At 45.4% G+C, this 22,639-nt stretch overlaps 1 protein-coding gene across 1 annotated transcript in view; it reads left to right on the top strand.

Annotated features, from left to right (window-relative positions):
- MFRP (membrane frizzled-related protein) overlaps positions 1–22,639 on the top strand; it is a 97,342-nt gene that overhangs the window by 35,807 nt on the left and 38,896 nt on the right. Inside the window, exon 4 of the mRNA XM_075189569.1 lies at positions 10,595–10,708. Coding sequence (XP_075045670.1) covers positions 10,595–10,708 — 114 coding nt within the window. The remainder of the gene's footprint in view (positions 1–10,594; positions 10,709–22,639) is intronic.

Genomic DNA, 22,639 nt, shown 5'->3' with positions numbered 1-22,639 from the left:
ACTCCATGTCCATTCTCTGTGATCTCGGCCTGTCTGACTCTGTGGATCTCCCTTCAGTACCTCCTGTTCCCGTTTGGTTGCTGACCCGGACCGTTCTGACCACTCTTAATCATTACTCTGGTAACTGTCTAGGAGGACCGCAACCTGCGTACCCTGTGCAGTGAAGCCCAAACCTCCTTGCGTGGGTCCCTGGTCCCTGGAACACCAGGGGTACGTTAGATTCCGCACCTCCTGGATCAGTGGCAATAATGCCAGTTAGTGGTTTCTGAGCACCCCGTAGTCCACAGTGCTCCTCGAATTTTGACAGTACAGCGCTCCTCGAAGCCTGACACTAGGAACCTGATTTTTTGGAGGCGCCACTGAAATGGGAAAGAACGCTCCAGGAGTATCTTGTCGGGGTAGAAACATTAAAGTCTAGATCCTCATTCCAGATCCTCAGTCTTGTCTGAGTTTATATTGTAGCTCGAAAAGTAGCTATATATTTCCAGCTCAGCCAAGAGGGGAGGTATAAAAGTAGTAGGTTGAGTGATAGACAATAGGACGTCATCAGCGTACTGCAAGATTATATGAGTAGAGGGGCCTATGGGAATGCCAGTTATCTCCTGATTAGCTCAGATCCTGGTGGCCAAAGTCTCAATGACAAGAGCAAATATAAGAGGAGAGAGGGGGCAACCTTGATGCGTACCATTCGAAATAGCGCAGGATTCCGAGATCAAACCATTCCCAGAGATCGTAGCAGAGGGAGAGCGGTATAGGTCCAAGATGCCTTTCGAAAACCTACCAGATAATCCCATTGCTGTGAGCACCTCATCCATAACAGACAAGGAGATGCGGTTGAGCTCCTTTTTAGCGTTGAGCGCCAAGAGATGGGAAGGGAGGTTAGCGCTATGAATCCAGTGTATCAGATCAATGGCCCTTATAGTATTATCAGGGGCTTAATGCCCTGTAATGAAACCCAACTGGTCAGAATGGAGAGGGAAGGAAAGAGTGGGAAGAGGTTAATTGGCTGCTGTCAAAATTGACCCTAGTCTGTCTCTCTCTGTCTGTCTGTGTGTGTGCATATTAGGGCATTTAGACTGTAAGCTCCAATGGGGCAGGGACTGATGTGAATGAGTTCTCTGTACAGTGCTGCAGAATCAGTGGCGCTATATAAATAAAATGATGATGATGATGATGATGGGTTCAATCTGGAGGCCAAAACTTTTGCATACAGCTTCAAATCGATGTTGAGTAGGGAAATAGGCCTATAGCTAGCACAAAGAGAATAGTTTTTTCCCCAGTTTCGGGATAACAATAATGTTAGCCCTAGTGGTGGTAGATTCAAAGGAAGCTCCTTGAGCACTTCATTAAAGAATTTTGTTAGGTGCAGACCGAGAACCCCCGGCAAACGTTTTGTAGTACTGTCAGGTGAGGCCATCAGGGCCCTGAGCCAACGAAGCTATCAGAGACTTAATAGCCACACGGACCTCAGGCAGGGAGAAATCAGACTGCTGTGTTAGGGTGATTTTAGGGAGAGGAGTGGTTAGGAGATAGTCTTTCAGGGGAGGAACTGGGAGGTCCCCATGATAAGAAGGTGCAGGAAGATTGTAGAGAGAGGAATAAATCTCTCAGAATGCTCTGACTTTCGCCAATGGGTCATAAGTGATTTCGCCTGAGGAGGAATGTCTAATTTTATCAATATGATTCAGAGCAATTTTTTTCAGTTTTCTAATCAGGACTGAGTCTGCCTTATCCGCTTTTTCATAATAGCGCTGTTGGAGTTTTTGCATAGTGGTGGCCGCTCTATGAGAAAGGAGTTTGTTAAGCTGACCTTTCAGTTAGTCTTCCTGAGGGAGCAGGGTCGGGTTATTTTATATTCCAGAGAGGACACCTCCTCCGCAGCTTTTTTCTTGGAGATTGCAGTCAGGGTAATCAAATTTCATTGAATAGTGGCTTCATGGGCTTCCCAGTTAATCTCCGAGGGTACATCAGGAGCTGAGTTCTCCAAGAGATAATTAGAAATACAGGTCTTATTGTCAAGGCAGGTGGATTGATTAATCAAGAGAGAGTCATCTAAGCACCATCTACTATGTTGTGGGTGCGGTTTAAGGAGATCCAAAAGGAAGAACACGCCCAAGTGGTCAGTCCAGGAGAGAGGGGTGATGTCTGTTTGGGTCACGTGACGGGTAAGTGAGTGGGAGACATGTAGCATGTCTATACATGTATATAATTGATGGGGGACCGAGAAGTGGGTTTACTCTCTGGTGCCAGAATTACACAGCCTCCATGAGTCATAGAGGAGGGGGGCGACCTGTAAAGGGCAGGATCAAGGACTACGTTGAAATCACCCCAATGATAATATGACCCCGCGCCAACCACTCAATACATTTTAAAATTTTAGTGAAAAAAGGTTTTTGTTTCTGGTTCAGGCCATAAACCGAAGGCAGAGTAACAGGAGCGGAGCAAAGTGTGCCACCGATCAACAGAAAGCGACCCTCATGGTCTACATAAGTATTAGAATGAAGAAAGATGACTTTGCTATGAATCGCAATAGCTATGCCCCATTTCTTACAATCTGCTGAGACAAAGAAGTTCTGAGAAAACTGCTTAATCTGAAGTTGAGAGTGGGCTCCGGTAAGATGTGTTTCTCTTAGAAGAATGATGTGTACTCTCTCTCTCCTACAGGCGCGTAAGAGGATCATGCGCTTATGTGGAGACTTGAGGCCGTTCATAATGAGGGAATTTTTTTTTTAAATCATGGCAGAGGAGAGGAGCTGAATCTCAAGAGTTTAGCTAAACACAGGTGAGGGAAATATAAACTGTTAGTTGTCCCTGAGGTAAATGGTATAAAAACAGGTAGAAAGATGGAAAATAGCCACAAGTAGAAAAAGGGGAAATGAAAGGAAGAAATAGCCCAATTGGGCGATAATCCGAAGTGAAAGGAATCCTTAGAGGATACAAATACATTGTTAAAAAGCTAAGTATGGTGTAGTGAACAATGTCAGAGGGTGTGTGGGGGTTGGTTCTTAGTCTAAAAAGAGAGGCCACAGGATTCAGGGACCCACAATAAATTCTTTAAAGAAATTTAAGCTAACTAGAGAACAGTGTGCTGAAGAAACAAAATATAAATTAAACACTTCAGCAACTATACATGTAGAGGGGGGTGGCAAGGGGGGAGGGTAGGGTAGGAAAGGGGAGGTGGAAAAGTACAATGATCGGTAGCTTTCCAACCAGTTAATTAGAAGAACGGTGAAGTGAATTTTAAACAATAGAACATCAGATAATATAATGCAATATGAAAAGGCAAACATTATGGTATGCTTTAAACACAAGGAAACTGAAAAATAGTGTTAAAAAGTCAAACTGTACGATCTACTAAATACTTAAGAAGTCTTGAGAAAACGATGTCTGGTAAGCAAGGCGACGAGCTCCATCTGTTGATAGAGATCACCTGTAAAATCAAATCAAGTGAAGAGCAAATGCTAGCAAAACTGGTGGTTCTGCATCTCAGGGGCGTCGACAAGAGGCACGGGACCACTCAGGCAGGGGAAGGGCTGAGTATTGGGCTTTGGAGATGTAGACTGGAGAGCAAGCATCACGGGAAGGATGTCCAGCTTGGTAAAGAGGTCCTGACCTTGCTCCAATGTTTTAACAATGGGAAAGGAATTGGCAGCAGAGACTTGGAGCTGGAACGGAAAGCACCAGCGGTATCGAATATTGTGCTGGTGGGGAATTCTAGTGACTGGTTGTAGGACTCTTCCTTTTTGGATCGTAGAAGGTACGAAGTCCTGGAACAATTAGATGTCCATGTCTCGGAAGGAAATGACAGATTGGTCTCTAGTAGCTGTAAGGATGCGGCCCCGGTGCAGAAGTAATGTAAGCAAACAATGATATCGTGTGGAGGTTGGCCGCTGGTAGTCTTGGTTGGCTCTCAGTGCCCAATGATCCCGGCCCATGAGACAGCCTGCATCGGACATATCCAGAAGAAAGTGAAGGAAGAGGGCCTTGAGAAAAGCTTGGAGATCCGTTGTGACAACATCTTCTGAAACATTTCAGAGTCCTCTTGTTTTTCCTTTAAAGCCACAACTTCAGCATGAAGGCAAGGGAGTTCCTTGTCCAGAACAGACTGGGAGCGGCAGAGGTCATCTGTTTTTGATTTCAGGGCGTCAATCCTGTTGCATAATGAGTTCAATTTGGATTTGAAGTCATTCACCGCTTTCGATGATTTTTGATGGAATGCCACCTTAACACTTCCTTGAGGAGATTAGTTATCACTGCTTGTATCTGAGGGTCAAGTACCACATCAGTAGAGAGCAAGGGGCCCAACGCCTTATTATGCTCCGATTAAGAAGAAGAGCCTTTGTTTTTTGATCCGAAGAAATTGGCCGAAGCCCCTGGCGCAACTTTCTTTGGATTGTTAGACATGATGAGAACAGCAGGAACAATCAGACAGCGTCGTGAAATAAAGATGGCAGAAAAGGATGAGAAGGGTTATGGGGAGGGTGGTGGGAGATTGCACACTTATCTTAGCTCGAATGAGAGGGGATTACCTGGGTCCGAGCAGCATGGCAGAGTTCACATAATCGCTACAGGTGATGTAATCTGTGTCAAAAAAGAGGCTGATTGTAACTCTGAAGAGGTCTGACACAAGAGAACAGTCCTATGCTAGCTCACAAACAGCCATCAGGTGGCAGCAATGTAAAACTAGTCAGGGCTGCATACTGGAGATATGTAATATCAGTTGTAATAAACTGGGATAGCAGGCAGCCGGTATGTTGTATGTCAAAGCAGGGCTGAGAGACAACAAAATCCCCAGGATAGAAAAGTGTTTTCAGCACTGACATCATAGATAGTCCCCAGGTGTAAAACAATGAGGCAGTGTGACCCAGTGCAGACCTGGAGAGAGCTGGCACAGTTCAGGCTGCTTCAAAACCAAAACCGCAGTCACAGACTTAGTGGATAATCTGCTCCAGCAACGCACTCAGGGCTGTAGCACTGACCGAAGTCCACATTGGGAGGTCCCTTGGGAGATAGCCTAGAATCAGAGGTTGGAAATGAGCTGGAAGTGTGGATGCAGCGCCACGCCAGGCATTTCTGGTTTCTCCGGTGGTGGATGATGCGCACTCTGGAAGTCCCAGGTAAGCAGACAATGGAGCCATACAGCGGGACCGAGGTCCTCTGTTGAGAGGAAGGTGCTGAAGGCTGTAAAGAGCGGTCGAGTGGTTAGTCTACGAGTCTGTATTTGTCCACTAGTAGTCCCTAGTAGCCAGGTGAGGCAGCCTAGATGTGGGGAGGTATCCAGTGTCAGCAGCTGGTGCTGGGGGGAACAATCAGAAGCACTTCAAGCTCAGACAGTGTGTGAAAGCCTGTGCGAGTGTCCAAGGCGCGGGCCACGTCAGGCTGTGGATCCACGCCCACTTAGGTCCCGGAACAGTTCAGGCGACGTTGAGCTGCCAGATGGACAATTTAAGATTACCTCAGTAGATCCGGTATAACCCGATGCAAGTCGTGAGCCCTGATATAAGGGCTAAATAGCACTGATAGTTAGAGATTTGAGCTGGTTCAGTTAAGAGCTGAGGAAGGATCCATCCAGCCAGTATGGCTGTCAAGCCACGCCCCCTCACTGATGTAATTTTAACCTGGTGAGACTGACATGTTTTTATTAGCAAACCCACTACCTCCTTTGAACACACACCATTTTATAACGCATACCTTTAGAATGTCCTCTTGTTGTCTTCGGTTATCACCCTTTCTTTGTTCACGACATGGAGCTACTGAGACTCTAACGGTACCTCTGACAGATTAATCCATCTGAAGCAGATTTTACATTATTAACCATCATTAGGAGAGACCAGAAGCTAACTTTGTCAGTGTCTGTGACCTCAGTTGCTAGCATTGAAACTTCTACCTCAAAGACAGGTAGTCTTCTGCTATCTCTCCTGAGCAAAATATAGCCTATGCCAAACTTGCTTTTACGAGCCATCGCCACTTTAAATTTCCCCTTCCACAGACTTGCAGAAATTGGAGCTTCATACATTTACCACTATATTCCAAGTTATGGTGTTGCTTTAGGAACTAGGTCAGGTCAAACTTATGATCATCACCTGGCGACATGACCTTGACCTTTTCCATACTTTTTACCCCCTGTGGTTCCAGCCAGTTTTTGCATTTGGCGGGAGATACCTCAGCCTTACCTTAGTTCTACTATACTGCTGATTCAGAACTGTTTCCAATCAAAGTTTTATGTCATTCACTGACCAATTGATACTGTTACACTACAGTGTGTGATGCTACACAAGCAAATTAAATATGATGGGCCATATGTGTGTTTATGAGCCCCGGGCAAAGCAGTGCACCGGGGCCCATATATATATACATATATATATATATATATATATATATATATATATATATATTGGTGTGTATAAAAAGAAAGGGATTTTAAATAGATATACATGTAAAAAAAAGTGATTTTATATAGAGATATATATATATATATATATATATATATATATATATATATATATATATATATATCACTTTTTTTTACATATATATATGTAGGGGCCCCCTTAACTTACCTTAAGTCCGATCCCCTTCTCTTCTTTTTTCCTCGCTGAGTCTCTGTTCTGCGCTCCTCCGTGCTGTGCTCACAGTGAATGTCCAACATTCACTGCGAGCACAGCACGGAAGAGGGGGCCAGGGAGGGAGCTGGATCGCCACCTGACCACCTGATCTGAACGGTCAGGTGACCGCAAAAGGTAAGGTTTTTTTTTTTGTTTTACAGGATTTTTTTTTTACAGCAGTCCAGCTTTGGGCCCCCTTTCCCCCTGGGCCCCTGGGCACCTGCCCATCGTGCCCAGTCGGAAAGACGGCCCTGTGTATGAGCACAGACTGATCTTTAGTATTCAGCCTTTCATCTCTATGCCTTGAAATGTGGGTGAAAACAAAAGAAAATAGAAGATAGAAAAGTAAAGAATGACCAAACTTGTTTCATTTTCTATTGTGCTACTTTGCACATGTAACACATTCTTCACATGCATGAAAGCATTGAAAGCTCTTAAATTGAGAAATATTGTCTAAAAGAGGCTTCACAAAAGATGGCATGAGATACTTATAAAAGGAAATGTCCTAGTTCCACTTCCTTCTCATATATTTATATATTTCATAGCCCTTTCCTTGTTCAAAAATAAATATGTTTATAAAGCATATGGTAGAAACACTATGGGGTTTATTTATGACCCATCACATATTGCTCATGTTACTTATCGTTTCTTATCGCAATCATAAGAAAGGAATTAACATTGTAATTTATTAAAATGGGTTAGCCTGGGACAGCGACTCTGGTAGGAGCCTGTCCTGGCAAATAAACTGTAGTAAATATTGATTCAACCACACAAGGTATTATATCACATCTCTCTATGATTGTGCATTCGGATCATTATACTCAGGATGTCTAACAAAACATAACCTGAGATGTGCACCCATAACAAAATAATGTACAGAAAAGGAAAAAAGAAAATTAAGTGTATAGAGTGGGGTACTCTGAGATGTTGGTTGTAGAACATTTAAAACTCAATTCTTTATTAATAATATGTTAAAATAGTATATCTTTATCACTAAAAGCTAGCAAAATAGGTAAAACCCAATGTGACACTTTGTGAAGGGATTGAAATATACAGTGAAAGTGCAGTTTAATGACTATAGCTACAAAGCTATACTCACGAAACGTGTGTTGGCTTTCACTTTGCTGCTCAATTGATAACAATGCTGGTATAGAATACCATACTTATGACTAAGGCTAGGTACACACTATTGCGCTTTCAGACGATTATCAAGCCAATGATATGATAAACGACTGATTGGGCCGATATCACAGTAGTGTGTACCCTGGAACGATGAACGATTATCGTTCCAGGGCACATAAAGTTTATGATCGAGTTGTACAAACTGACTTGAAAATCTCGTTCAATGATGGAACAATATCATTCCAATTCTGCAGTGTGTATGCACTCTGCAGATTTGGAATGATAATTTAGCAGTATTGGACTCACATTTTACAGCACAGCGGTTACAGGTTTCCTACTGTGGAGATTAACAGGTTCCCCTCCAATCAGAGGGTGACAGATTGACAACTTCACAAGTTCATGTGACTGAAGTATGGAATAAACAACCTACACACAAAGAAGGGGAATAATGAGACAGGCACCAGCATTACTGTGCCCGACTTCAAGCCCCTGACTGCGAACAGATCTTTTCACCAGGACATTATATGTAGTGACAATGTATATAATGGGAGTATCAGGTGTTCGCTGCCCATGGTTGCGCGCAGACTATACCACTTGCACACAAGTGTGATCCCCACAAATGATTGGTGTTTTTAAGAAAAAATTGCCTGCAACAGTAAAAATATCCATTACACATTCCGTTTTAAAAGTACACAGGGCACAAATGATAGATCATCAGTACAACACTAGCCTCTTGTTTGCTGACTGATTGAATCTGAAAAAATGTCAGGACCAGTATTTTTTCCATCGCTGCATTTGTGAGAGTCAGTGACTATACACTTGTGTGAGAGAGCTGTCACCACTAACAGGATATCTCAATGTCCCCAGCAGCCTCTGATGGGAGAGCAAACCTGTCAAAGATGACAAGAAAACCCCCATCAACAATACAAATTTAAAGGGAGTTTTGTCCCATGGAAAATAAATGTATTGAATTCTAGTTGTATTGTTATTTAGATGCCTCCAGTACAGGTATTTTCTCAGCAGCATTGATATCTTGGGAAATAGCAGGGAACATCATTGGGAACTCTCAAAACTACTCAACCATGTAACGTTTCCTCTTTAATTTAGCTACTTCCACATTTTTAATTAAAGCAAAAAATGAGCTGCCACAGTGATCAAAGACTCTGGTGTTAGATTAATGTTAAACTACAAGCAGCAATTCCCCTGAAGAGATGTGCTAGCTGGTTTGTGACGAGAGAAAATAGTGTTCACTTTCCCAAGTGCTTCTAATTGTTCTATATGGCAAAACCTCAGCCAACAGTTATGACAGAATAAGAGAACAGATCTGAAGGTTATCGTGTATAGTGTGTTCACATGAATCGGCATGCTGATAGGGATTTTTTTTTCTGTTATTGATAAATTGTTACTACTCATGCTGATCCTACAATAGGGTAGATAAATTATCAGACTCTACATTTAGTACCACAGCTTAGATGTAATAGAGTTATCAGATATCATGCTAAACAACTGATAGTAAAGGGCAGCTCTCTACCCTTGTATCAACAAGTAAGATAGAAATCCTCTATATCTGACCATATCTATGATATTCAATCTGTAGTGTTTATGATTAACCTATAGAGGGCTCCTCATCTCTCTTTGTGTATACATATGACAGCGAGTAATTAAAAAGTAAACTGAATATATATTTTTTTGATTGACTCTAGGGCAATGTAACTTTTTTATAGCAGCAACAAATTACTAGTGAAGATACTAGTTGATACACAAATACAAGTGTTTAAATATAATGTGATACTGCAGTATTAAATAACACTTTCACTGTAAGTTTCAATCACCTCACAAATTCTCATTATGGATTTTAACCTATTTCCCTAGCTTTTAGTGATCAGTATGTGCTATTAGAATATATTATTAAGAAAAAATTGAGTTTTAAATATTCTACAACCAACATCCCAGAGTGTCCCTATCTATACACTTCATTTTCTTTTTTCCTTTTTATAAATAAACTATAGTACAAGGTCTTATAGCCTTGCACATCTTGTGATGAGAGGACCATGACACATTCCAAAGATCCATCTTCTACAATGTTCTACCCATAGGACAGGATGGCTATCCTCAGAAGATAGATGATGATAGTTGTCGGGGTCAAGCTCTGAAACTGATGATTAGGACAGTTTCGCTTTACTGATATATACCTATGGAGACTGCATTTGCCATAAATAAAGGCTGGGGCCACTACAGATATAATTCTATAATGACAAATAGACTCATTATTTTAAAATGTGTAAAAACTTCAGTTTTCGGGGGTTTTACCGTGATAAAAATCTCTGCAGAGGTTCATACATAGGCTACTATGTGAGACACTGATACACATATATGTGCTGAAAAACAAATTCACTCCCCGTTTCAACTGACACAGTAGCACAGATTTAATGCACTATCCCAACAATTCATGGGTGAGGTAGGGTAAAATAGCAATGTGAACCCCGACAAGGTTTTAGACGACATGGGAATAACGATGGCTATAAGGCCTACAGTAATAAAATACCTACTTACCATATGTCAGACATGCAGTTTGTCTGGAGGTTGAAATCATTGTGCAGTGTCTAATCCGAATGCCCTAAACACTTACAGTATGATAGGACATCATTTAGTATGGACACACTGAAAATGGAGGTTTTAAAACGACAATACCCGAACCCTACGCCTGTATTCCATTATACAGGCGTGGGTATTGCACAGTGATTTGTAAAACATACTGGAATCTGAAAATAATAACTAAAAAATATAATTGCATAATAGATTCTATATATTACTGGAGATGACTGAATTCTAAACTAATATAGGTAATACAAACTCTTTCTCATTAGTTTCTCTACAGATCAGACGACATCAGTCTAATCGCTTCTCCATACTCATCATTACCACCATCATCCTGGTTCTTTTACTGATTGTCAGCTTGACGCTGGGGATTCTGATGTCCAGTGAGTTATAAAAAGTTATTTCATTCTGGTCGGTTACATGAGCAGCAAAACAATTCAATTATTGGCTTGAGGTTTACAGATAAACTAAAAAAATACGGAGGCACAGTGCATTTTCTGCTTTTTGATGCGCATATGTACAAAAGTAAAACATTAACATTCTGCCTACTATCACATTTCAACAATCCCCTTAATTGCAACTGTTTCTCCTAAATTACTGTTCATTGGACTCATATTTATGTCTCAAATGAGAGATGAAAGTACATTGGGGCCTGTTTTAATAACATTGCTTTATCCTTGCATATGAATGCTTTGTCCTGTATAAAATGTTGTTAAAATGTCCCATTAAAAGCATTGGTTGGCATCAATCACCGGCACCTCAGACAACATGCAAAAATAATTACGCTTTGCTATTATTTTATTTGTAAAAATTAAATCATACTTTTCAAAAATCATTTCAAGGAGATTATGAAACCATGAGAGGATGCTATTAAGGGATGCAGTGTGTAAAATGATGCAGCAAATGAAATGATATCTAAAATACATCTATGCCATAAGGGTTCAGCAAAATAGAAGAATGAGAGGACAAATGCTCTCTGTATTTGTACTTATAATTACCTTACCTTATGCTTACACTTATATTAAATGCCTAATTCACTATTTCTTTAGATAGGTTGTAACAGTATACCTACAACAGGCTTGTGGAATATAGGAGGGATAACTAAACTATTCTCCTTTGTATAAGAATGCAATTAACATGATAATTTACCTCCTCAATTTGCATATTTGAAAAGGGACATAGTCTGCTTTCCAACAGATGCAGTGCAAGACAGGGAACATGGAGCGCAAGACTTTGGTACACAGACAGCCCTGGCCTCTCTGTGCCTGGATTTAGAGAATGTAACTGCAAACTTGAATGGAGCAATGTGAAAGGCTACAGCACTGATCAGAGTGTGCCTATCACACAGCTGAATGCGGTCACGTCAGTGAGGTAGCTTTGAGTAATGTTGTTTACTTAGTGATCGGGGTCAGAAAGGTGTATCTGGGAGGTTATCCTACTTTCCTGGGAGTCCAGGAGGTCTCCCAATATTCCGGGAGAGTAGGCAACTATAAATGAAATATTACATATCATCATCATCATCATCACCATTTATTTATATAGCACCACTGATTCCGCAGCGCTGTACAGAGAACTCACTCACATCAGTCCCTGCCCCATTGGGGCTTACAGTCTAAATTCTCTAACACACCCACACAGACACACAGACTAGAGTCAATTTGTTAGCAGACAATTAACCTACCAGTATGTTTTTGGGGTGTGGGAGGAAACCCAGAGCACCCGGAGGAAACCCACGCAAACACGGGGAGAACATAAAAACTCCTCACAGATAAGGCAATTGAACTCATGACTCCAATGCTGTAAGGCAGAAGTGCTAACCACTGAGCCACCGTGCTGCCACCGAAGCTGCTCTGCTCCAAAAAAACTTAGCACTGGGACCAGAATAAGAACTGAGATCTGCATAGGACCGAAGGATAATAAAAGCTTTGCTGTATCTTTAACTGAACTATTTCTCTGGAGTGTTAACAGTTAATCTTTGGGTACGCCCATCTGGTGTCATAGGGGAGGGGTTTAGGACTATAAGTTGGATGGGCGGAGTTTGCTCAGTCCTTGGCAGTTTGGAAGTTGCAGCGTGCAGACGTGGATCCTGATAAGTATCTGATTCCCCCTCTCTGTCTCCTGTTTTTCCTGCTTGTACTCCCCTTTTTTCTCTTGCTTTTCCCACTAGCGTGTGTGTCATTCTCAGCTAATTTTCTCAACCCTCTGTTCTCCCTTTTTCTTTTCTAAATTCAACCCTCCCCGTTTTTTCTCCCTTCCCTCCCAGCCCCCCCCTCTTACCCCCCCCTCCCGCTAAACCCCACCCCCACCCCCCCCCTCCCGTTTTTGGTGGTGTTGCATTTTGGCCCATTTTCCCTTCCAATTCCCCGGGTGCCCCCCCCAGCGGTAATGGCGGGTGTTGGTCCCCTTCCTTCCTCCGCTAGGCCCAGCGGTTCCCCTCCCTCACCTGCACGGAGATTCAGTGGCAGGCTGAGGGTTCCTCCTTCCCGGGCATCCGCCGAGGGTTATGGTGGTGTTAGCGGGGGTCGCAGAACCGGAAGTGACGAGGTCGAGGTCAGCTCACGCGGCGGTTCCTCCGGTGGCTGGTGGGCTTGTTATTCCCGGGCAGAGGGCATCCAGGAGAGACAGGTGGTCCTCGGGGGGTAGTATAGCGGGCGGGGGGCCCTCCACCCGCTGCTGGTAGAGTTCAGCAGTCCCGCGGGCAGCGGGTTCACGGCGGCCATGTTAGGGCGGGCGGGCATCCTGGTCCTGAGGGGGGGCGACCCCCTCCTCTCCAATTATCCCGGGTTCCAGCGGCAGATAGCTCCTCAACGGGCATAGTGGGGGCCAGTTCAGTCATCAGGGGTAGCAGGAGTAGTTTGGGTCCGGTAAGGGGGCAGAATGCAGAGGCAGATCGTGCCTCAGCAGGTTCAGCGGCGCATAGGGTTTATAGCAGGGGCAACAGTGCGGTTCGGGGGGAGACATCAGTGGCCCCTGTGGGTTCTGGTGTTAGGGGCATCCCGGTGGGAAGGGGGGGGTCCTGTCACTCAGTCTCCGGGGAACATAGGGGTCAGGTGCGGGGTTCTTCGGGGTCTCAGGTCATGGGTAAGAGCCCAGGGCAACGGTCCTGGTCTGGGCATAGGAGAGGCACGCACAGCTCGGCCGAGCGGCGCGAGTCACGCGATGGGGGTGTTCCTGTGAGTGAGTCCCTGGGGGCTGAGAATTATAGGGAAGTTTCAGGCTGGGAGCTTGGTCAAGGGGTGAGTTCAGATCATGGCAGAGAGCATAGAGCGGCGTCCCGTGGTTCCCAGTCTCAAGCTTCTGGTAGTAACATTTCTTTCTCAGCAGAAGCCGGAGGGTATGAGGAGGAGCGGTTCGTTGGAGTGGAGCAAGTCGGCCGTCACCAGGCATGGTCCGGGGACGAGGGCTGGACGCAGGGTTCTGAGACTGGTTCGGCGTTGGCAGGTGAGCGTGATTTGTTTGATGTACCTGATGTGCAATCTGTGTGGTCCGATTGTTATAGCTCTAGTACGGGTTCAGATATGTCTGGGTCTTCCTCCAAGAAGCTGATTAAGAAATTGCGCAAGCATTTTGTACCGCGCGCTGGGGCTAGGCCGGCTGACGGGCGTTTAAGGCAGACAAGAGGTTCCCGTCTTACAGGGTATGAGGAGCTGCGCTGTGCTAGTACCGGGATACTGCATGGGGTTAGAATGGTAGTCAGAGACAGAATTCGTAAAGGCCGACTCATTGACATGTTCGCTATGACCAATAAGGGGAAAAAAGTGGTAGCCCAAGCCCTCACACGGGGTGGCGCTGGGGAGACGAGTTATAGGTCATACAAAAACTGGCTTACGGGGGCCTACCTTTTTGCGGCGTGTTATTTAGAAACGCGCCCTACAGAGTGGATGGACATGTTGAAATATTTACACATGATCCACGAGATGTATGCATCATCACGCCCTGGGGTATGGCTGGCCTATGATGAAGCGTTTCGGGAGAAATATGACGGACATGCGAGCCTCATGTTGGGATTCAAGGATGTTGAGGTATGGTTACAGGTGTCCCAAGATGGCGGGGGAGAGTCTTCACAGGGTTCAGGTTGGCGTCGGCCGTCGGGGCGCGGCAGGGGTGCCACACCCTTTGAGGGTAGGGGCCGCTGTTTCCCTTTTAACAAGTCCGGTTGCCTGCGCGGAACGGCGTGTAGGTTCTCACACACCTGCACCCGCTGCGGTGGAGGTCACCCAGCTAAGACTTGTGACAGGCAGAGTCGAGGAGGGGGTGGCGACGGAAGTCGAACGGCTCCCGGACCTGCGGAAAGCCGAGTCGCCAATTAACGTGGTCAATCTCGGCCGCTGGCTGGACCGCTACCCAATAAGATGGGCTGCGGAATTTTTACGGGAGGGTTTTAGGCATGGTTTTTGGTTACCTATTGAAGGGTCTGTCGTGGATCGCCTCGATGGTTAACCTAAAATCTGCAAAGGTGTTCCCCGAAATCTTGGCGGAGAAAGTGCGTAAGGAGGTGGCGCTTGGGCGGATGGTTGGGCCTTTTGCGAACCCTCCTTATCGGAACCTGGTAGTGTCTCCGGTAGGGGTGGTTCCTAAAAAGGCTGCGGGGAAGTTTCGCCTAATTCAGCACCTCTCTTTCCCAAAGGGTGCATCGGTTAATGATGCCATCCCGGAAAAATTTTGCAGGGTAGTGTATCAGTCTTTTGAGGAGGCGCTGGAGATGGTGAGATCTTTTGGGCCCGGGGCTTTGATGGCGAAGGTCGACATCGAGTCGGCTTTTCGGCTTCTTCCATTGCACCCGGACTCGTTCCCTTTCATGGGTTTCCATCTGAGCGATGGTTACTATGTGGATAGATGCCTCCCTAGGGGGTGCGCAGTTTCATGCTCCTTCTTCGAGTGTTTTAGCACGTTTCTACACTGGTGCGTTTGTGCCGGAACCGGTCACCAAGGCGTGGCACACTATCTGGATGACTTCCTTGTAGTGGGCCCAAGCCAGGGACCCACCTGTGGGGATGTTTTGTTTTCACTTAGGGCTCTTTTTCATTCACTTGGTGTCCCGGTCGCGCATGATAAAACTGAGGGTCCTACTACCCGTTTAGCGTATTTAGGCATCGAGATCGATACGGTCTTGGGTCTTTGTAGGCTTCCAATAGAGAAGGTAGTGAAACTGCGGGAGCTGATAGGGGTGGCGCTTGGGTCTGAAGGGATGTCATTGAAAAGGACTCAGTCTATACTGGGACTTTTTAACTTCGCCTGTCGGGTAATTCCAATGGGTCGTGTGTTCTGTCGGAAGCTGGAAAGGGCAACGTCAGGGCGTAAGGGACCTCACTGTCGAGTACTGCTATCTGCCGAAATCCGGACGGATTTGGCAGTTTGGGATCTTTTCCTGCGGAATTTTAACGGGGTTAGGTTGTGGCCTTCCCCTCCTGTGTCTAGTAAGGAGCTGGAGCTGCATACTGATGCGGCAGGGGGTGTGGGCTTCGGGGCATATTTCGCAGATGACTGGTGCGCTGCGCGGTGGCCAGAAGAATGGGTGCAGGCCGGCTGGACTGCTAACCTGTTGCTGTTAGAAATCTTCCCGATCATAGTCGCCCTTGAATTGTGGGCCCCCAGATTAGTAGGGAAACAGATAGTTTTCTGGTGTGACAATTTGGGTGTCGTGCAAGTAATCAACCGGCAGAAGGCCACCTCTCAGCCGGTCATCACACTTTTGAGGAGATTAGTATGGAGGTGTTTAGTCGATGACATTAGCTTCAGGGTGCAACATGTTCCTGGGGTGGATAATGCGCTGGCAGATTCATTATCTAGGGGGGAATGGGAGAAATTTCGAGCCTTGGCACCTCAGGCATCCCTGTCGGGTTCACCTTGTCCCACTTATATCTGGCAGATTGTCAAGCCGGAGTAGAGGGTCTAGCTGAATCATCATTGGCACCCGCTACCAGGGAGAAGTATCGTTCGGCTTGGCATGACTGGTGTGCGTTCCGGGACCAGGGGCGCGAGTCAGTGGCCTCAGGGCATCAGCTAATGCTAGCGTATATTTGGGCAGGTTTCAAGTCCGGTAAGTCCAAAGCGGCAATGTCAGGGGCTTTGGCCGGGATATCCTTTGAAAAGTTTCATTATAGCCAAAGCATTAAAGGGTTGGGCGAGGGAGCGCCCTGCGCTTCCGGATGGAAGACGGCCCATCGGTGAGGCTTTGTTGACGGAATTGCTGGGGGCTATTAAGGAAGTAGCACGTGATGCATTTGAGACGGCCTTATTTCGCGCAGCATTTGTCATGCTTTATTTTGGAGCGTTTAGAGTAAGTGAGGTAGTGGCCTCTTCTAAGTCTTGTCCTTTGTCAGGAATGTTGGCGCAGCATGTTATTATTTCCCCTTCCTCAGTATGTTGTAAAATCAGGAGATCAAAGTCTGACCAGTTAGGTAGAGGGCAGTGGGTTACATTGGCCCCAAAGGTGGGTTTCTTAGTTTGCCCTGTTGTTATTATGAATGAATTTGCTGTTATTCGTCCTGTGTCTGCAATTCCGTGGCTGGTGCATGGTGATGGTACCCCCCTCACCCGGTACCAGTTTACGGCAGTGTTTAAGCGTACATTGTCTAAGCTGGGCTTGGACGGATCCCAGTTCGGCACTCATTCATTCAGAATTGGTGCTGCCACGTCTGCAGCTTTGGCTGGGGCATCAGAACGGGCCATACAGGGTGTTGGCAGGTGGAAAACCAAGGTATATAAGCGTTATGTTCGTCCTGCTCTCCTTACCTAAATCTTCCTATCTTTTACCTATCTATCTCCTGCGGTGGTGGCACAGGTCTTAGACTGCTTGGGCCTTTGGAGGTCGGGCTCGAAGGGCTTTCTCCATTTTTTTTCCCACTGGGTTTTATGGTTTCACCTTCGTCTGTGCCTCCGCCCAAAACCTTTTTCCTTCTTTTGTCGGTGTGGGCGTGTTCTTGGGTGTTTGTGTCTGGTGTGCTGAGCATTTGTTAGCCCTTGTGCTTTCTGTAGTTTTGTCAAGTTCAAATTTTCAGCATCATAGGGGCTCTCTGAGTTCCGTTTTCTGGATGTATGAACACGTATGGTTGCTGATGACTAATGTTTGGTTTTCTCCACCCTACAGACCATCGGACCCCGCTGCGCATCTGGGTGCTGGGACACTCTTATATTCACTGGGCTCGATTGCACAGGGCAGCTAAGGATACTTCTCTGTTTAAGGGGGCAATGGTAGTGCAGTGGATAGGTCGTAGAGGTCTTAGATGGTCTGGTTTTCGTCATCTCCTGAGTAGTTATGTTGTCGTTCAAGTGGTACCCCAGGTCCTAGTTATTCATCTGGGTGGTAATGACATAGGAGGGTGCAAGTCGGTGGATTTGATTTTGCGTATCCAGGAGGACTTGGCTTGGGTGCAAGCATCTTGGCCTTCCCTTGTCATTTGCTGGTCGGATATTGTGCCAAGGATGGCTTGGCGTGCGTTTCCTGAAGGGCGTGTTGCTGATGGAGTAAGGAGGAAAATTAATTTGGTTGTTTCACGGTTTTTACGTTCCATGGGTGGTTGGCGGATTGTACACCCGAGTATTCGTTATCAGAGCCCCTCGCTATATAGGGGGGACGGAGTCCATTTGAGTGACGAAGGCATGGTTATTTTTGTTCGGGATATTTATGTGTTTTTAGCATCAGAAGGTTTTAGTATGGTGGCGGGCCGCGGATCCTAGGGATCCGGGCGTGGCCGGAAAAGCAGTACAGTCGACGGCCAGTGGTTTGGGGCCACATTACGGTATTGGGCATGGTGAACCCGCCTCCCTTCGAGTGAATCGGCTATTAGTCTCGGTTTCAGGCACCGCCCTCGTGGGCTGCCCTGTGGTTGCTTCCAGTATAGCCCAGAGGAGGGGCGGGTTCGGTAGATTCAGGACGTGGTGCCCCGTCCAGGTAGATATGTGCGCCCGGGGTGTGATTGGTTGGTCCCCCACTTGAACCCAGGGGTTTGGTTGTTCCCCAGTTTGTAGTCCTAAGGATATGCTAGGACAGTTGGGTTTTGCCTGGCACACGTCGGACTGACTGCTTATTTCACCTCCACCATGTTTATGAATAAATCATTTATTTGTGCCCTATTTCAGGTCTCGTGTCATTAATTCAGGTTATAGATGATAAGATGAAGGAGGTAAAGAGGTTAAGGTATCAGACATAAGACTTTTATAAGAACTGAGATCTGCATAGGACCGAAGGATAATAAAAGCTTTGCTGTATCTTTAACTGAACTATTTCTCTGGAGTGTTAACAGTTAATCTTTGGGTACGCCCATCTGGTGTCATAGGGGAGGGGTTTAGGACTATAAGTTGGATGGGCGGAGTTTGCTCAGTCCTTGGCAGTTTGGAAGTTGCCCACCCACCCTCCCTGGTTACGTTTGATGAGAAAAGGACGTGATTGGATGCTCTGTTTGATGGATATCAGCGTTGGCAACAGCATATCTCTCAGTGAAGACGGATGGAGTTATGGCCGGAAAAGCAGTACAGTCGACGGCCAGTGGTTTGGGGCCACATTACAGTATTGGGCATGGTGAACCCGCCTCCCTTCGAGTGAATCGGCTATTAGTCTCGGTTTCAGGCACCGCCCTTGTGGGCTGCCCTGTGGTTGCTTCCAGTATAGCCCAGAGGAGGGGCGGGTTCGGTAGATTCAGGACATGGTGCCCCGTCCAGGTAGATATGTGCGCCCGGGGTGTGATTGGTTGGTCCCCCACTTGAACCCAGGGGTTTGGTTGTTCCCCAGTTTGTAGTCCTAAGGATATGCTAGGACAGTTGGGTTTTGCCTGGCACACGTCGGACTGACTGCTTATTTCACCTCCACCATGTTTATGAATAAATCATTTGTTTGTGCCCTATTTCAGGTCTCGTGTCATTAATTCAGGTTATAGATGATAAGATGAAGGAGGTAAAGAGGTTAAGGTATCAGACATAAGACTTTTATCAGAATCGTTACAGTATTAGTACACATTAAGTATGGAATGTCCTGATCTGCTTATGTCTGGCCAAATCCTCTCACCAGAAGGAGTTAACATTTGCTCTTCCTGCCAGCCCATGCATGCGCTCATAAAAACTGATGTGACTGACATTACAAAAGAATTTGCATGTGTGCACCTATTCTGTAAATTAATTCATTCATGTGACATTTACAGTATTTACTGAGCAGAATGAACTTAGCAAATCACCTACTAGTTGCATGCAGCCACATTATTGGAGGATAGGATAGAGGGAGACAGGGTCTGGTTAATTTTGGGGATGTACTTTTAATTGTTGTAATTTTGTCATTAAGAAAAATCAGTTGCAAGCTTGTGTGATCAGCTGTGCATTTACTGGCTGCATATTTTTATTTTGTCACAGCAATTTGGAGAGCCAAAGTTGTATTGCACTGAAATAAATTAACATAATTGACATCTCAAATGAACGTATTTGACCTATCATTTTTAGGTGTCAGACGTTCATTTTGCATCCTGCTGCAGAATCCGTTTCTACTGACTGGGGGCATCCAGTATGCCTATCAAATGATAAGATCCTGTATGCTTTGAGATCATTATTATTTTGTAGGCCCCACAAAACTCTGCAGCACTGGACAGAGTTACAAGTCATACAAAATACAATTGCACATAAAAAGAGTATAGACTAGGTCAGTGGTTTCCAAACTTTTTTACACTGGGAAACCCATACAGATTTTGTTTTATTCAGAGCTTCACAGGGTTTACAAGACAGTAAATACTTAACCACAAGGGTATTAACAAGACAATTTGCATTGAAAATAATTAATTCCTTGACTTTTAGGGGCCGATTTTAGGAATAACGCGGCCTGCACACTATTACCGTTACTATAGTAAAAGTGTGCAGTATTATCATTAGTACGCTAATTTTACTGCTGATTCCGGGTTAAAATTACTGTATTAAAGGTAATAGTATTAGCGCCACATTATTCCTGTCTAACATGGCCAAATTAAATCGTCCCCTTAAAGATTACTTTGTAAGCAGCTAATGTTAACTTTATATTTTAACTGCAAGACCACAAAAAGAGAGGAGCGCACATAGAGAAGGCTCTAAACTGCATTGTAAATCTGGTCTCGACATGGAGGTGGGTACTTCAATATTCTGCAGTTTCAGCTGGTAGTCTTGCATTATGTATCGGGTTTTGACATGGAGCTGAGCATTTCCATACCCTGCAATTTCAGCTGGCTGTTCTGCATTATATACCAGGTGTCGACATGGAGCTAGATATGTCAATAGTCTGCAGTTTCAGCTGGCAATCTTGCATTGTAAACCGGATCTCGACACAGAGCTGAGCACTTCAATATTCTCAGATTCAGCTGGCAGTTCATGCTGTCTATAACAGGATCATTCTGTACTCAGACCAACATTGGGTGCTCCCATAGTCATGTATGTCAGAAAGCCTCCAAGATAAGAGTGGAGTGGTGCAAAAGCAATTGTTTACAATCCCACAAAAAGGATTGCTGGGTGGCTCAAAAGTTGTGTGAAAAATTTCCCAGGGTAAAATTCCAAAACAGGAGGAATGGCATTGGTTCTACTAAACTTAAAATTGCACTTGAGGCTTAATATCGTGTGAGTGAAATAAAAATAACCACCAGAACACAATATATAGCTGCAAAGCTGTAAAAACAAAGGCCCATGCTGGTGTTGAAACAGTAAATGAGTATATTTTATGACCCTTAAACTAGTGGGATTATTTTGCCTGTTTAAATGCGTAGAGGGATTTTCAATTTGAAACATTAGAAATTCTGGTTCAGAATTATGTCTGTTGCAGTTATTCGTTTTCTAATAAGAGTATCCTGAAAAAATGACACTGCAGAGAGAGTTATTTGTATAGCCTAAAGACCACCCAAAAACATGTGGAGGATCCTGCAATCACTCCAAGGGGGACCCCTGCAGGGAAAAGGCCTCAAATACTCGGGGGCCTCAATCACTGTAGTGAGCTCCCATCTTATTGACCCTGCCTGCAGTATTGCAGGTCAGCACTGCCAAAGTTACTGCTACAGATGGACTGGAAAGGGAAGTGCCTGTAGCAAGAGTCTATCTGGACTGTGGAGATGGCCAGGAGCTGCGAGATGTTGCCATTATGGATGGTCTACCCACTGATGTGGTCTTAAACAATGATGTTGGGGTTGGAATTGTGACTGTGTTTCTCACCTCCCTCACCTGGAGACAAGCGGCTAGACTACTGTCTTCAGGATCTCTGCCTGCACAACCCAGCCCAGAGGAAAAGACCCCAGATGGAAGACAACAGCCATCACCAGCAACTACAGCCTCAGCCAACCCAGACAAAAAGACTCAAGCTGCTAAATCTTCAGGAACCAGACAGTTCTTTGCATCTGAAAGACTATATCCCGTAACAGCACATAGGATGTTGCCAGCTCCAGTTTTGAGTATAGCTGACCACAGTGACCTCCCTTTGACTAATCCCACTTTGACTGAACCTAGTAACTGAAACATAGACCCCCCTGCAGAGTATTCCAACTTAGACTACATTGAGAGCCTGTCAGATTTACTATAATGATCGGATACTTGAGGCCTGTCTGACTAAGCGCTACTCAGCCCAGAGATGCAGAGTCTAACGAGGCAGATGGTTTTCACCAGGGACTCCCGCAAAGAGGTATGGACTTTGCGGCTTCTGCCCCGCAGTTCACAGTCCTCTGAGTGAGTGCCAGACGAGACCAGTTGAGAGAACCCAGAGACAGGGAGTAGGTGATGATCCAACTAAGACAGGAGAAGGCCTGATGGTATAAAGTGTCTGCTGGAGATTAGGAGCGCTGGAGCCCAACAGAATTGCCTGATACAAGGTAAGATATTCTGCGGAAGGTAGGAACCCACTGAGGACAGCTGCACAATGACTGGAGAATATAGCGATCTTCTGCAGCAGATATCGAGGTCACTGAGGATAGCTGCAGAGTTGCTATAGAAGACCAAAGAGATAGTGTGCAGTGGATATGGAGTCCACTGTGGTTAGCCTACTGTAAGTTCTGTGATGTGCGTCAGAAGTTTGGGCACCCAAGTGTTCGTGCTGGTAGTTGGGGAACATTTCCAGCAAGTGACTGTAGACATTGTAGGACCCCTACTTCTACCCAGTAAATTGGGGAAGAGAAACATCCTCACCATGGTGGATTACGCCAAAAGGTACCCTGTGGCTGTAGCTCTGTCCTCCATAACTGCGGAAAAGGTAGCGGATGCGCTGTTAGGTATATTTAGTACAGTAGTGTTCCCTAGTGAGATCTTAACCGATCAAGGGACACAGTTCATGAGTGAACTGGTTCAGTGTCTCTGGGGAAAGTGCGGAGTGCAGATCTCAGTATCCCCCT

This window comes from Mixophyes fleayi, chromosome 11, assembly GCF_038048845.1.
Source record: "Mixophyes fleayi isolate aMixFle1 chromosome 11, aMixFle1.hap1, whole genome shotgun sequence".
NCBI lineage: Eukaryota > Metazoa > Chordata > Amphibia > Anura > Limnodynastidae > Mixophyes > Mixophyes fleayi.
The sequence above is the reverse complement of the archived record's forward strand: the minus strand, read 5'-3'. Positions and strand labels throughout refer to the sequence as shown.